At 44.5% G+C, this 13148-nt stretch overlaps 1 protein-coding gene and 1 long non-coding RNA gene across 2 annotated transcripts in view; one reads left to right on the forward strand and one right to left on the reverse strand.

Moving 5' to 3' along the window:
• Positions 1-13148, reverse strand: part of TMEM31 (transmembrane protein 31) — a 103814-nt gene that overhangs the window by 294 nt on the left and 90372 nt on the right. The window contains exon 7 of the mRNA XM_037820983.1: positions 2414-2564. Within this exon, the coding sequence (XP_037676911.1) occupies positions 2414-2564 (151 nt within the window). The remainder of the gene's footprint in view (positions 1-2413; positions 2565-13148) is intronic.
• Positions 940-6402, forward strand: LOC119522570. Its single transcript, XR_005214475.1, has 3 exons — positions 940-950; positions 1063-1183; positions 5824-6402. It is a non-coding gene; the product is annotated as an uncharacterized LOC119522570 (long non-coding RNA).

Below are 13148 nucleotides of genomic sequence, written 5' to 3' on the forward strand. Positions count from 1 at the left end.
AATTGTTTTTCTTTTTTCATTTTTTTTTTTTTGGTCTTAAGGCTTGCCTGTGTGGAATTTCACTTTACTGCAGAGACATCTGGAAATGTGGATTGGGGGTGGAAATAAAAAGATGAGGTCTTGGAAGCCTCTAGTGATCCTTGGGTCTTTTTGGTGTGGGATGTGGCAGCACAAGAGTCAGAAGCCATGGAAATGGTAGCCCTGATGAGGGATTCTGGGTCAAAAAATCTAGATGCTACCACCCAGAGTCTTTCAAGCTCTACACCAACCCCACCCCTCACATAACTCACCCCTAGCTACCTCTGCACATAACTCACCCCTAGCTACCTCTGCCTCAGTTCACCTTTCCTCTCCCCCGGCTCCCTGGCAAATAAGCACACCCTCCCCCCACCCAGCTCGAGAAACACAGTGAAGAAGAAAATTTTATCTTATAAAATAATTTCCTCCAAATCCTTCTTGGTTTCAACTGAATGAGGACAAAATGCAAGCTGTTGATTCCACGAACAGATTGTGACCAAGTCGAGGGAAGCTAGAATTGTAATAATTTTATAGATAGGATATCAGAAAAACTAGAGAGGGGACAAGCCCCGTGCAAGTTCACAGAATGAGCTAAAGAAAATGCCAGAGATGAGAATATGGGTAACTTCCAAGGAAGATAATCGACTTTGAGACAGATCAAGAAAATGCTCTGGGAATCAGGTGGTCAATATCACAGCCTGAGAATATATTGTCTTTATCAGAGAGCCGAGGCCAGGCTGGCGAGAAGCAGGGAGTGGATTGGGGTGAAGCAGCCAGTGGCACTGAGAGTGGAGAAAAGGAGAAAGAAAATACAGCTTTTGCATCAGAGAAAGAAACACTAAGAAAAAAGGGCCAAGCAGCAAAATCAGGGGAATAATATATGAAACTTGCCTAATGAATGTTATATCTAAAGTCTATGAAGGATACTAGAGGTATTTGAGTGCCCTGTGCTAGGTGGGAGTAGCTTGGGAAGACTTTCTAGAAGAGGTTAATCTTAACCAGTGTTGATCTGGGCCCTTTATTGATGTTTTCTCTCCCTTCAAGAGCCTCAAAGAGGCACAGCTCTCTTGACCTTGAGGCCAGCTTCCTCCCACAGATGGCCTCTAAGGAACCTGGTTGGCACATAACTCAAGGAGCACCTGTTGGAAGACTGCAGGAAAGAAAGGTATGCCCTTCTAGAATTTTTCCTGTGGCTTTGCCTTTAGGGTTAAAGAGTAGGGGAAGGAAATGCTGAGCAGAGCCTAGACTCTTCCTGTTGGGGAAGAGAGGCAAGATTTTGCCTATCAGTTTTCTCTTTGGGCTATGGCCTTGGGCATATGGCCTTGGGCTCTGCTGTTAGGAAATAGGTGAGTCTTCTGCAGATGCCCCTGGGGGTCCACTGTACTGCCAAATTCTGCAATGATTGAGGCTTGCTCAGAGTCCTAGAACTCTGTCTCCTTTGCTTTATACCAGTCCCAAGGAGAAAGGATCCTTGTAAGAGCTGCCTCTTTGGCAGAATGTTACAGTAGTAGCTTTCCAGAGCATATATAACTGTTGGTAGAGGGTTCCAGGACCCTTGCTCTCTCTAGCCCGGCTCTCCAGCCATAGGCTCTGCCTTCTGTGGAAGCTGAGTTGTTGTCAGAATGGCCCTGGGAAAGGGTGAGATCAAGAACAAAAAGTCACCAGACTTGTGCCCTTAGCTCATCAGAAGGCAGGAGGAGCTGTGTCCAAACATGGGAGGTACTGATTTAGGGGGTGAGAGAGATGGGTCTTTAAAGCTCAAGAAGATAAGACAGCTCTGCATGCAGGGGAAGATGCCCAGGACGAGCCTTCTCACAAATCTGTCTCTGGATCCTCAGCAGCAACTCTGGAGACTGCTAGGCTACTTGGAAGAAAATATGTGTTCCCATAAAATCGCAGATGCCAATTTATCAACCACATTCCCCTAAAACACATTTCTCTTCTCCTTTCCTCTATCTCTATTTTCTTACTATTTGTTTGCCTTCTCCCTGAGTCTCAATCTCTGTGTCTCTGTCTCTGTCTCTATTTCTCTCTGTGTTTCTCTTTCTCTGTGTGTGTCTGTCTCTCTATGTCCGTCTTTGTCTCTCTCCTCTTTCCGTTTCTTTCTCTTTCTCTCTCTGCACTTGTTGATGGAGCATGCCTTCCTGTCTCCAACTTGTTCTTATGCCCAGAGCTGGAAAGGGGTTTGGCCAGGTGATTGTGTCATGATACCTTTCCCCAGTGCCTTAAGGTTCCCAGCTCCCCGGTATCTAGTGTGAAAACAGTTGCTCTGTACCTCTTGACACTCTGCCCCTGCACCCACTCACCACCCCTCTCCTGAGCCCTCCCCACAACCCTCATAGTGTTTCTTTCCAGATCCCCAGGAGGGTTTTCCACCCATCCCCCCACCCCCCACCTTTTTCTGTGATTCAGCTTCCATTGATTCTGTTGGATGCCCTTGGCAAAATGTTTTCCAGAGTCCAGCTGGGCTCCCGGCAGTACCCAGGCTTTCCTCAAGAGGGCACTGCCAGCCTTCTTGGTGGCAGCATGCTGCCCGCACCGGGTGCCTAGGGGAACAATGCAGGATTGTATGAAACTAGTAAACAGTTTTCTTCATGCAATTCTGATGGGACCTCAGAGGCTCTGGGCCCCCTCGGTTGGGTTGTGAATCTTTCTTGCAAAGAACTCCAAAACACTTGGACATGACTTCCTACTCTGCTCTGTGATCCCATAGTACCAGATCCTTAAAGGCCACTGGGTAAGTGGGTTCTCCTTGCTCCATTGTGTAGACTGAACCCTGAAACTCAGTGAAGTCCAGTGAATTTAATTTCCCCCAGGAACCTAAACAAGGACTCAAGTGCCCAGTCTGGTGACCCATTCCTCAATGGCCATGTAGAAGATCATAAAGGGGAACAGAGAAAGCACACCAGTGAGAGCCTGGGGTCACCTGCTAGCATTTGGGCTTCTAGAGCTGAGGCTTCACTTCTTTCCAAGATAATGTCTTCCCAGACCAACTTTGGGAGTGCAAGTGACTTCTTCCTACAGCTTTTCTAAACCTGGCACAGAAAACTGACTGGCTGGCAGTATATTATGCCCTGTGTACTTGCGGCCAGATTTTCCACACCCAACTTCATGCCAATTGGCTTGGATGTGCCTTTCTGGCCATTCAGAACTGAGGGCTGAGGGCCAGAAATGCCACATACTTTGAGCTAGCATGGGGTTGGGGGAAGTGGGGACTGCTTTTCTGCCTCTGCTGATGATTCAGGGAGCAGTGCAAGGTTGGATAAAGGCAGGTGATGAGTTGGATGTATATGTGTGAGGGGAAGATGCCCATAACCTGGGAATGGAGTGAAGGGTAGCCTGGAAGATAAAATAATCAGATGACGAAGCTCAGGGAGCATCAAATGGCTACTAGCAATACAGAGAAACCAGCTGTCTACATAACCCATCCAGAGCAACATGAATACTCAGCCAGCTGTGGTAGGGTGGACCCTTCAGAGAGGCTGCATGTTTGAGGCAATGTCTGTGCACAGCAGAAACAAAACAACCATCCTTGGCTGTCAAAACTTACTTGACTCCTAGGGACCAACATTGTTTGTTCCATTTTACTGATGGCAGCTTTCTCAATACGCAAGGAACAGGGTCACCACTAGATAAGCCCTCTCTCCAGACTCTCATTGCAGTTGCTTGGAAGATTGTTCTGCTCCAAAAGAATGTCTGAATTGAGAGCCTGTGCCCCAAGCAAGAACAGCCAGGGGGAGGATGGACAAGCTTCAGGCTGCTGCGGCCCGAGATTCCAACCCTCGATATTTCTCAGGCTAAGTAGGCAGCCCATGTTAGAAATCCAGGGCAGGGGCAAGTTTTGTGAGGTTTGTAGGATCTGTGGGATTCAAAATAGTCAGTGGAGGTTAGATGATATTAAGGAATTTTTGTTATATTTCTTGGGTGTGATAATAGCATGGCATTTTTTTTTTTTAAAAAAAGGTCTTTATCGGTCAGAGATGTATACAGAAGTATTTATAAGTGACATGTCACGATTTCTGGGATTCCCCTCCCCAGAAAATTTTAGTAACAGGATTAGATGAAATAACATTCACCAAATGTTGATAATTATTGAAGCAGGGTGATTATTGAAGCTAGTATAATGGAGTTTTATTATACTATTTTTTTTACATTGTGTGTGTTTGAACTTGAGGTCGGAAAAGAGGAGGCATTAGAGTAGATTCAAAGTAACACAGAAGAAAAAAAGAAAACATTTGCAAAAGCAATCCATATTTCTGGGAGGAGGCATATGGACTGATAAGTTTCTGGGGAAGGGGAGTGAGTTTGGAGTGGGAAGGAAACTTCCTTTTTACCATATGCCCTTTAGGATGGTTGGAATTTGTCATTATATGCATTTCTAACTTTTCCTATGGAAAATCTCTTTTGAAAAGTCCCTCAGGCTGGGTTGGGGGACAGCAGGCCGCAGGCCCCTCGGGTCCGCTCCCCGGCGGCAGGGGCATCTGGAGAGTGAAGCCCTCGCTGCCTGCCGTGGCGGGGTGGCGGCCTCCACTGCCTCCACACATGCCCACCGCCCACACCTTTCCTCTCCCTGCCTATGCGTCTGAGACCCTGACCTACTGTGAAACATATACTGTTCCCAGCCACAGGAAAGGACTCGCAGGAATCCCTCCCTGAGGCGCAGCTGGAGGGGAAGAGGGGCGCTGCTCTGGCCCTGCTCCCCACGGGAGGAGAGAGAGCCCTGGAAAGGAAGAAAGGTCCGCAGCCCAAGGGCCAGCTTCCTCTACCTTCCAGGGGAATCAAGGTAGATTCCCCTCTGCTGAACTTACAAACAACCCTGAAGTCTACTTAGGCCAGATAGCTGCCCAGGCCTCCTCCTTGCAAAGCCACTGCCTGGGGCTGCCTTCTTAGAGGTGGGATTTCACCCCCACCAAAATAATAATTAATAGTAATAATAAAAGCTTGCTGTTGGCTCCAGAGAAGCCAGGCCCAACCCTTCACTGGCTGTGGGCTGGGTGTTAAGAATCACCCTGGGCGGTGGAGGACACCTCAATCCGAGGCTGGGCTCCTGGGGAGCCGTTTGTCTAAACGTGAGGATGGAGAGGACTGTCTAACCTTGGGAAACTGGGCCAGCAGCAAGGATGGAGAAGAAGGGGAGCCTTGGTTCTCCCTGCTGAGAGCTGCACACTCCAGCTAAGCACAGATGATGGAACCAGAGCCCGGAGCAAATACCCCATGCAGGGAGACTTGCCCTGCCTAAGCCTCTTAGCTGAGGTTTGCTTCCCCAGCCCTGCCCCTCCTGCCCTGGCCAAGCCCAGGAGGAGGCCTGGGCAGCTGCTCTCCTCCCACAGGATGGGCTCAAGTGACAGCTTGTATCCTGGCACCCAGAGGAAGAGTCCCGGTGCCTCTTCCCATCACCGAGTAGGGTGGGGCAGGCTCTGGGCCCCCGGGCCCCCCACCCTCCACCATCCCTCCCCTAGGAACTCCGTTGCTATGGAATCTTCTCTGTGACAGGTAGGAGGGCATGAGGGCCACTGGGTCCTGGAGCTGAGGCTGTTGGCAGGCTCTGCTCAGCTGCTGCTTACCCCCAGCCCCCATGGAAGGGAGGGGTTAATGCACTCGTCCATCCTGGCTTGCCCCGTCCTAGGCCATGGGCACCCTAGCCCTCAGAGAAAATGGTTTCTTTTTATAAGCCTAATTCGTCCCAAACCATAAAATCTAAGAAACGATTCCCCCGGAGGACCCTCCAAAGAGGGTTTTACATGCTCCTTGGGTTCTCCTTGAAAATGCTTTAAAATTTCTAAAGCACTGCAATTATTTCCACAGGCTGAATCCAGCCGTTCTTGGAAGGTTTTCAAAGGGTAGAGTGGCAGCAGCTCCCCTTAGCCTCTGGAGCTGTCCTGTCTTTCTCTGGCTCTACCACTGCTGCCCAGCCACGGAGGGTCTGTTCAGTTCTCTGCTCAAGGGAATTCCCCCGAGGAACTGGCCCTACGGAGAGCCACGCACCTAAGCTACAAGCCTAAAGAGCCAATGGGGTTCTTCATTCTGGGACAGGAATGACCCAACTGTACTCAAATTCCCTCACAAAAGGGGACATGAAGGGGGCTGGTGGATGCTGGAGTAGGGAAAAGCTGGACAAACTCAACCTGTTGATGCTGGGTTTGGGGAGTAGCCATCCTCTCTCCACTGATAACCGAGCAAAAGGGAAGATATTAGAATTGCAGCATGAAGGATTTTAGCTAGACATCAAGTGGGCCTTCCAGATGATCAGGGCTCACTATGAGTGGTTAAGGAACATAGACTCTGATCTCGGACACACCTCGGCTTGAATAGAAGGTCTACCAATACCAGCTCTGTGACTTTGGGCGAGGATTTCACCTCTGTTTTTTTTTAATACATTTTTTATTGTGAAATTTAGCAAATATACAGAACAGTGATAACTTTCAAAGTTCAATTTAACAAGTAGTTAGAGAGCAAATTTCAAAGAATGTTATGGGCTACAGTACCACAGTTTCAGTTTTTTCCTGCACCTCTGGTTTTTCATTCCTAAAAAGGAACAATAATAATAATGCCCTCACAGCATTGTTGAGACGATTACAGTAGATAATAAACTTAAAATACTTAACACAGTGCCTGGGCTTAGGTACAGTATTAATAATAATAGTAGCCAGGTGATATGATGATGTCTCTATCTCTGGAAATGTTTAATAAACATTTTACAAACAGGCTGAACTTCTTGATCTCTGTAACCAACGTCTTTCAGATCCAAGATTTCTAGACTTCTCCAGAACCTCAGTTTGGCCATCTTTAACATGGAGCCAAGGAAATGTTCCTGGAAGAAATGCTGACACTCATTGCAACCCAAGTAGCATTTTCACCGTGTACTTTTTGTCTCTCAACCTCCCCAACTCCTAAAGGTGTGCCCAGAGCTAGAGTGACCAACTGTCCCAGAATGCCATTAACAAAGAGGTTTTCCACAATTTGGGAGCTTCGGTGCTAAAACCAGGAAAGTCTTGGGAAAGCTGGGACTAGTCGGTCACCCTACACCAGCACTGGAGCGCTGAAGTAAGCATTGTGCTTGAAGCAGTTCCCTCAAGGACTACCAACAAGATCAGGTGTTGGTTTCCCCGTGCTGAAGACACTAAATGGGAAATTTCAAAAGCCCCCATTCCTCCACTCTCGGAAATATCATGCCCAGGCGAGGAGAGGAGCCAGATAAAATACACAACACCCAGTTAAATGTGACTTTTAGATAGACATACTTACACTAAAAATTATTCACTGTTTTCCTGAAAGTCACATTTAACTGGATGCCCTGAATTTTTATTTGCTAATTCTGGCAAACCTACAGACGAGGGCTGTCTGCTGTGGCAAACCAAGCTGGCTTCTGGGGAGGCAGCCAGGAGAGTTGCTCGGGAAACCTCAAACAAGAAAGCACGATTCCCTAAGGAACACGCCTTCTACTCTGCATTTCAGCCCCAAATTCCTTCCTCTTGTTGGCCTGCCCTGGGCACCCTGGTCACTCCTTGCTCCAGGGAAGATGAAATGGGCCCTAAGGCAGGTAGAGGAATGCATTGGTTAGGAGTTTGGGCTTCTAACCAGTCAAATTGGGTTCATATCCCACCTCGGCCTAGGACAGAACTCAATAAATGGCCAATATTTAGAGCCTAGACTTTCTGCTGTTTATCTTTTCTCTTCCCTTCACTCTTCTCCTTTTACCAGCACTTTACCAGACACTGAGGGGAATACAGAGAAATGGGAGGATTTCTGGACATAGCCCTGCCCTAGGGAGCTTATAGCCTTGCTTGGAAGTACATTCAAGACATCAATGAAACGGGGATTCAGACACAACTGACACTGAGCACCTATCCAGTGCTGAGCCCTGCCCCAAGTGCACATGTAAACCACATGCAGACAGAGGCTCAGTCTTTCCTTTCAAATTCAGATTAAATTGGCTCAAACCCCCACCCCACCCCCTGTTGGGAAGCCCAGTGTCTTCCTCAAGATTTCTGAGAACACTGAGTGGGCTTGTGATCCCATGACCAATTCTAGCACTGAATTTGCCCCACAGTGAACTCCTGCTGTCACACCCAGCTCATCTTCTGTGGCCATTTCTTTTTCTATTTTGTGTCACAGCAGATTGGGAACATTGCTCTCCATCCTGGATTTCTGTAGAAAGCTCACATGAAGGATTTGTGCAAGCAGCGGCGTTTATCCGGGAATAGGTAGATGGGGGTTACATATGTTAGAGCAACACAATTAAAATTTGATTGCTGACAGTAGAGAGAGTTAGCAAAACCAAAAGTTGGTTCTTGGAAAAGATCAATAAAATCGACATATGTTTAGCTGGACTAACAAAGAAAAAAAGGGAGTGTGTGGGAGGGAGAAGACACAAATAAAACTTAAAAATGAGATGGAGGGCCATTACTACTGACCCCACTGAAATAAAAAGGATCTTAAGAGGATACTACGAACAACTGTATGCCAACAAATTATACAACCTAGAAGAAATGGCAAATTCCTAGAAACACACAAATAACCTACTCTGACTCTAGAAGAAATAGAAAATCTCAGCAGACCAAAAATAAGTAAAGAGGTCAAATCGGTCATCAGAAACCTTTCAACAAAGAAATCCCAGGATCAGAGGACTTCACTGGTGAATTTTACCAAACATTCAAAGAAGAATTAATGCAAATACTGGTAAACGTTTCCAAAAAATTGAAGAGGAGGGAACATTTCCAAACTCATTCTATGAGGCCAACATCACCCTCATACCAAAGCCAGATAAAGACACTACAAGAAAATTACAGACCAATATCTCTCATGAATATGGATGCAAAAATCCTCAAGAAAATACTCACAAATTGAATACAACAGGCATCAAAATAATTATACACCATGATCAAGTGGGTTTTATCACAGGTATACAAGGGTGGTTCTATGCAAGAAAATCAATTACTGTAATACACCACATTAATAAAAGGAAGAAAAAACCACAGGATCATTTCAGTTGATGCAGAAAAGGCATTTGAAAAACTTCAGCAACCCTTCATGATAAAAACTCTCAGAAAACTAGGAATAGAAGGAAACTTCCTTAACATGATAAAGGGCATTTTATGAAAACCCACACCTAACATCATCCTCAATGGTGAAAGATTGAAAGTTTCCCTCTAAGATCTTGAAAAGACGAGGATGCCCACTGTCACCACTTGTCTGGCGGTGAACCAACAGAGTAGGTTCCACCAAAGTTCGATGGGCACTTAGGACCAAAAAATGAAGCAGGCCACTTCATCCAGCAAAATAGTAACAATTTATTAGGGAACTGTGCTGGTTTGGATGTATTATGTTCCCCAAAATGCCATTATCTTTGATGCAGTCTTGTGTGGGCAGGAAACTGTTGGTGCTGATTGGGTTGGAGACTTTCGATTGGATGTTTCCCTGGAGATGTGATCACTCAGCTGTGGGCAGGAGCTTTCATTGTATGGTTTCCACGGAGGTGTGGCCCCACCCATTCAGCGTGGACCTTGATTGGTTCACTGGAGCCCTATATAAGCTCAGACAGAAAGAGCGAGCTTGCTTCAGCCAAGAGGGACACTTGGAAGAATGTGCTGGAGCTGGGAGAGGAACTGCAGTTTACAGAGACATTTTGGAGACGGCCTTTGAAAGCAGACTTTTGCTCCGGAGAAGCTAAGAGAGGACAAACGCCCCAAGAGCAACTGAGAGTGACATTTTGGAGAGAAGCTGAAGCCTAGAGAGGAACGTCCTGGAAGAAAGCCATTTTGAAACCAGAACTCTGGAGCAGGTTTCTCTTATGCAAGCTCCAGCTAGACATCCCAAATGGCCACAGTATGCTATGCCTTCACCAAAAGTAGTCCCCAAATACCTAGGTTCCTACCTGAGATTCTCCAAAAGATTCACTCACTTTCCAGCTAACAGAGGTTTTCCGGATACCATTGGCCATCCTCCAGTGAAGGTACCCGATTGTTGATGCGTTACCTTGGACACTTTATGGCCTTAAGACTGTAACTGTGTAACCAAATAAACCCCCTTTTATAAAAGCCAATCCATTTCTGGTGTTTTGCATTCCCGCAGCATTAGCAAACTAGAACAGGAACTTACAAACCAGGAGCTGGTCCTGGGTGGGTGCAGGACTTTCATAGTAGGCTCCTTGCCATACAGGGGGTTACGGGTGTGTGTGTGTGTGTGTGTGTGTGTGTGTGTGTTTCATGGGGATAAGAACGAGGAAGGCAAGAACCAAGTCAGGATTTCAAGATTATAAATATGTTTCTCTGAAGTTACTGATATGTAGCAGGCGCGGCTCTAGTACAGAAAGCTATCATGCTTAGGAATGTGCACATGTGCTTTAAGATTTATTTATAGAGTGTTTTTTGTGTGTTTTTGTTTCCTTTGCCTTATCTAGAAATTTATGGCTTCTCTGGTTTATGGCCTCAAACCACTCACTCAACATCTACTGGAAGTTCTGGCCAAATCAGTTAGGCAAAACAAAGAAATAAAAGACATCCAAATAGGAAAGGAAAAATTAAACTCTTCCTATTTGCAGATAACACAATCCTATAGAGAAAGAATCCTGAAAAATCCACAACAAAGCTACTAGAGCTAATAAATGAATTCAGCAAAGTGTTAGGGTACAAGATCAACATGCAAAAATCAGTGGTGTCTACTTAATAAATCAGGCCCTTGACTTGAGACTTGCTCTTGTGAAACTTAGGGCTGTAAATGGAAGGCTGAGTCTTCCTATAATTATGCCTAAGAGCCACCTCCAGGGAACCTCTTTTGCTGCTCAGATGTGGCCTTCCTCTCTCTAAGCCCAACTCGGCAAATAAATTCATTAACACCCTCCCCCCCCATGAGGGACATGACTCCCAGGGGAGTGAATCTCCCTGGTGACATGGGACATGACTCCCAGGAATGAGTCTGGCCCTGACAGCGAGGGATTGAAAATGCCTCCTTGACCAAAAGAGGGGGAAAGAAAGGTATATAAGCTGAGGTTACAGTGGCTGAGGGATCCCAAATAGAGTCCAGAGGCTATCCTGGAGGTTTCTCTTATGCAAGCTCCAGCTAGACATCCCAAATGGCCACAGTATGCTACGCCTTTACCAAAAGTAGTCCCCAAATACCTAGGTTCCTACCTGAGATTCTCTAAAAGATTCACTCACTAAGTTTCATCTCTCAGAAACTTAAATCCACCAGAGTGTTCCTATGCCAGACAAGTCCTAAAACCCAGAGGCAACAGCCTCTTTAAGAACAACAATCAGATGCAGCCCCTTCCCCATACTGTCAAACACCCCCTTTCAATATAAACAAGTTGGGTGCTCATTGCCTAGACAACCCTGAAGATGGAGAAAGATATCAAGTGAAAGGAAGGGGTAGCAACAAACAAGATAAGATTTAACAAAGGTCTATCAATACTGAAACTTTATATAAATATATATATATATGATTCTGGGGTGTTGGAATAACTGGAAGGAGGTAAATTATGTGGTGGAACTGTAACCTATAACAGTCTTTGAAATTTTGTCTATAGCTACTCATTGAATTGTGCTTTGAAAGTCTTCACCTTTCTGTACTCACCCTATATTTCATAATAAGGAAAGGACTGAAACTGTGGAACCATCCATAACAGTCTTTGAAATTTGCTCTATAACTACTTGTTAAATTGTACTCTGAAAATTATCACCTTTCTGTATATATGTTAAATTTTACAATAAGGAAATAATTGAAATTGGGGAAATGGAACCCATAACATTCTTTGAAATTTGCTCTCTACTTGTTAAATCACACTTTGAAAGTTATCACTGTTATGTATATATGTTAAAGTTCACAATAAAAAAAGCATTAAAAAATCAGTGGTATTTCTATACACTAGTAATGAACAATTTGAAGAGTAAATCAAGAAAAAAATCGATTTACAACAGCAACTAAAAGAATCAAATATCAAGGAATAAATTTAACCATGTAATGGACTTATACAAGGAAAATGACAAAACATTGCTGAAAGAAATTATAGAAGACCTAAATAAATGGAAAGACAGCCCATGATCATGGATTGGAAGACTAAATATTGTTAAGGTGTCAATATTAAGCTATATGCAGATTCAATGCAATTTCAATCAAAATTCCAACAGACTTCTGTGCAAAAATGGATAACCAATCATCAAATTCATATGGAAGGGTAAGTGCCCTGAATTGCCAAAACCATCTTGAAAAAGAAGAACAAAGTTGGAGGACTCACACTTCCTGATTTTAAAACCTATTACACAGCCACAGCAATCAAAACAGCATGATACTAGCACAAGGACAGACACATAGACCAGTGGAATCAAATTGACAGTTCAGAAATAAACCTTTGGATAGAAAAAAGAACATCCAAAATATCTCATACCCCTCCTCCCCATTCTTCATTTACTTTTTCTCCCCATTTTTCTATTCATCTGTCCATAAACTGGATAAAGGGAGTGTGAGCCACAAGGTTTTCACAATCACATGGTCACACTGTGTAAGCTATACAGTTATATGATCATCTTCAAGAATCAAGGCTACTGGGTTACAGTTCAACAGTTGTACCATGTAATTTTGCTTGCTCATCAGTTCTATTTGAACACCTTACAAATATTTCTGAAGCAGAGGTGCCTAAAAAAGTCATTTTAATAAAATAACCAAGTATTTAAAAAAAAAAAAAAAGAAAGAAACCTTTGGGCAACTGATTTTGACAAAATTGCCAAGTATGCTAAGCAGGTAAAGAATACTCTCTTCAACAATTGGTGCTGGGAGAACTGAATATCCATATGCAACAGATTAAATGTGGACCCCTACCTCATACCTTATATAAAAATTAGCTCAAAATGTGTCACAGAACAAAATATAAGAACTAAAACTATAAACTTCTAGAAGAAAACATAGGGAAACGTCTTCAGGACCTTGTGATGCGTGGTGGTTTCTTAGAGTTTACACCAAAAGCATGAACAACAAAAGAAAAAATGGATAAATGAGACTTCATTAAAAGTAAAACTTTTGTGCATCACAGGACTTCCTCATGACAGTAAAAAAACAACCTGCAGAATGGGAAAAAAATACTCGGAAACCATATATCTGATAAGGGTTTAATATCCAGAATTTATAAAGAACTTCTA

The sequence above is a fragment of the Choloepus didactylus genome, chromosome X, assembly GCF_015220235.1.
Source record: "Choloepus didactylus isolate mChoDid1 chromosome X, mChoDid1.pri, whole genome shotgun sequence".
Taxonomy (NCBI): Eukaryota; Metazoa; Chordata; class Mammalia; order Pilosa; family Megalonychidae; genus Choloepus; species Choloepus didactylus.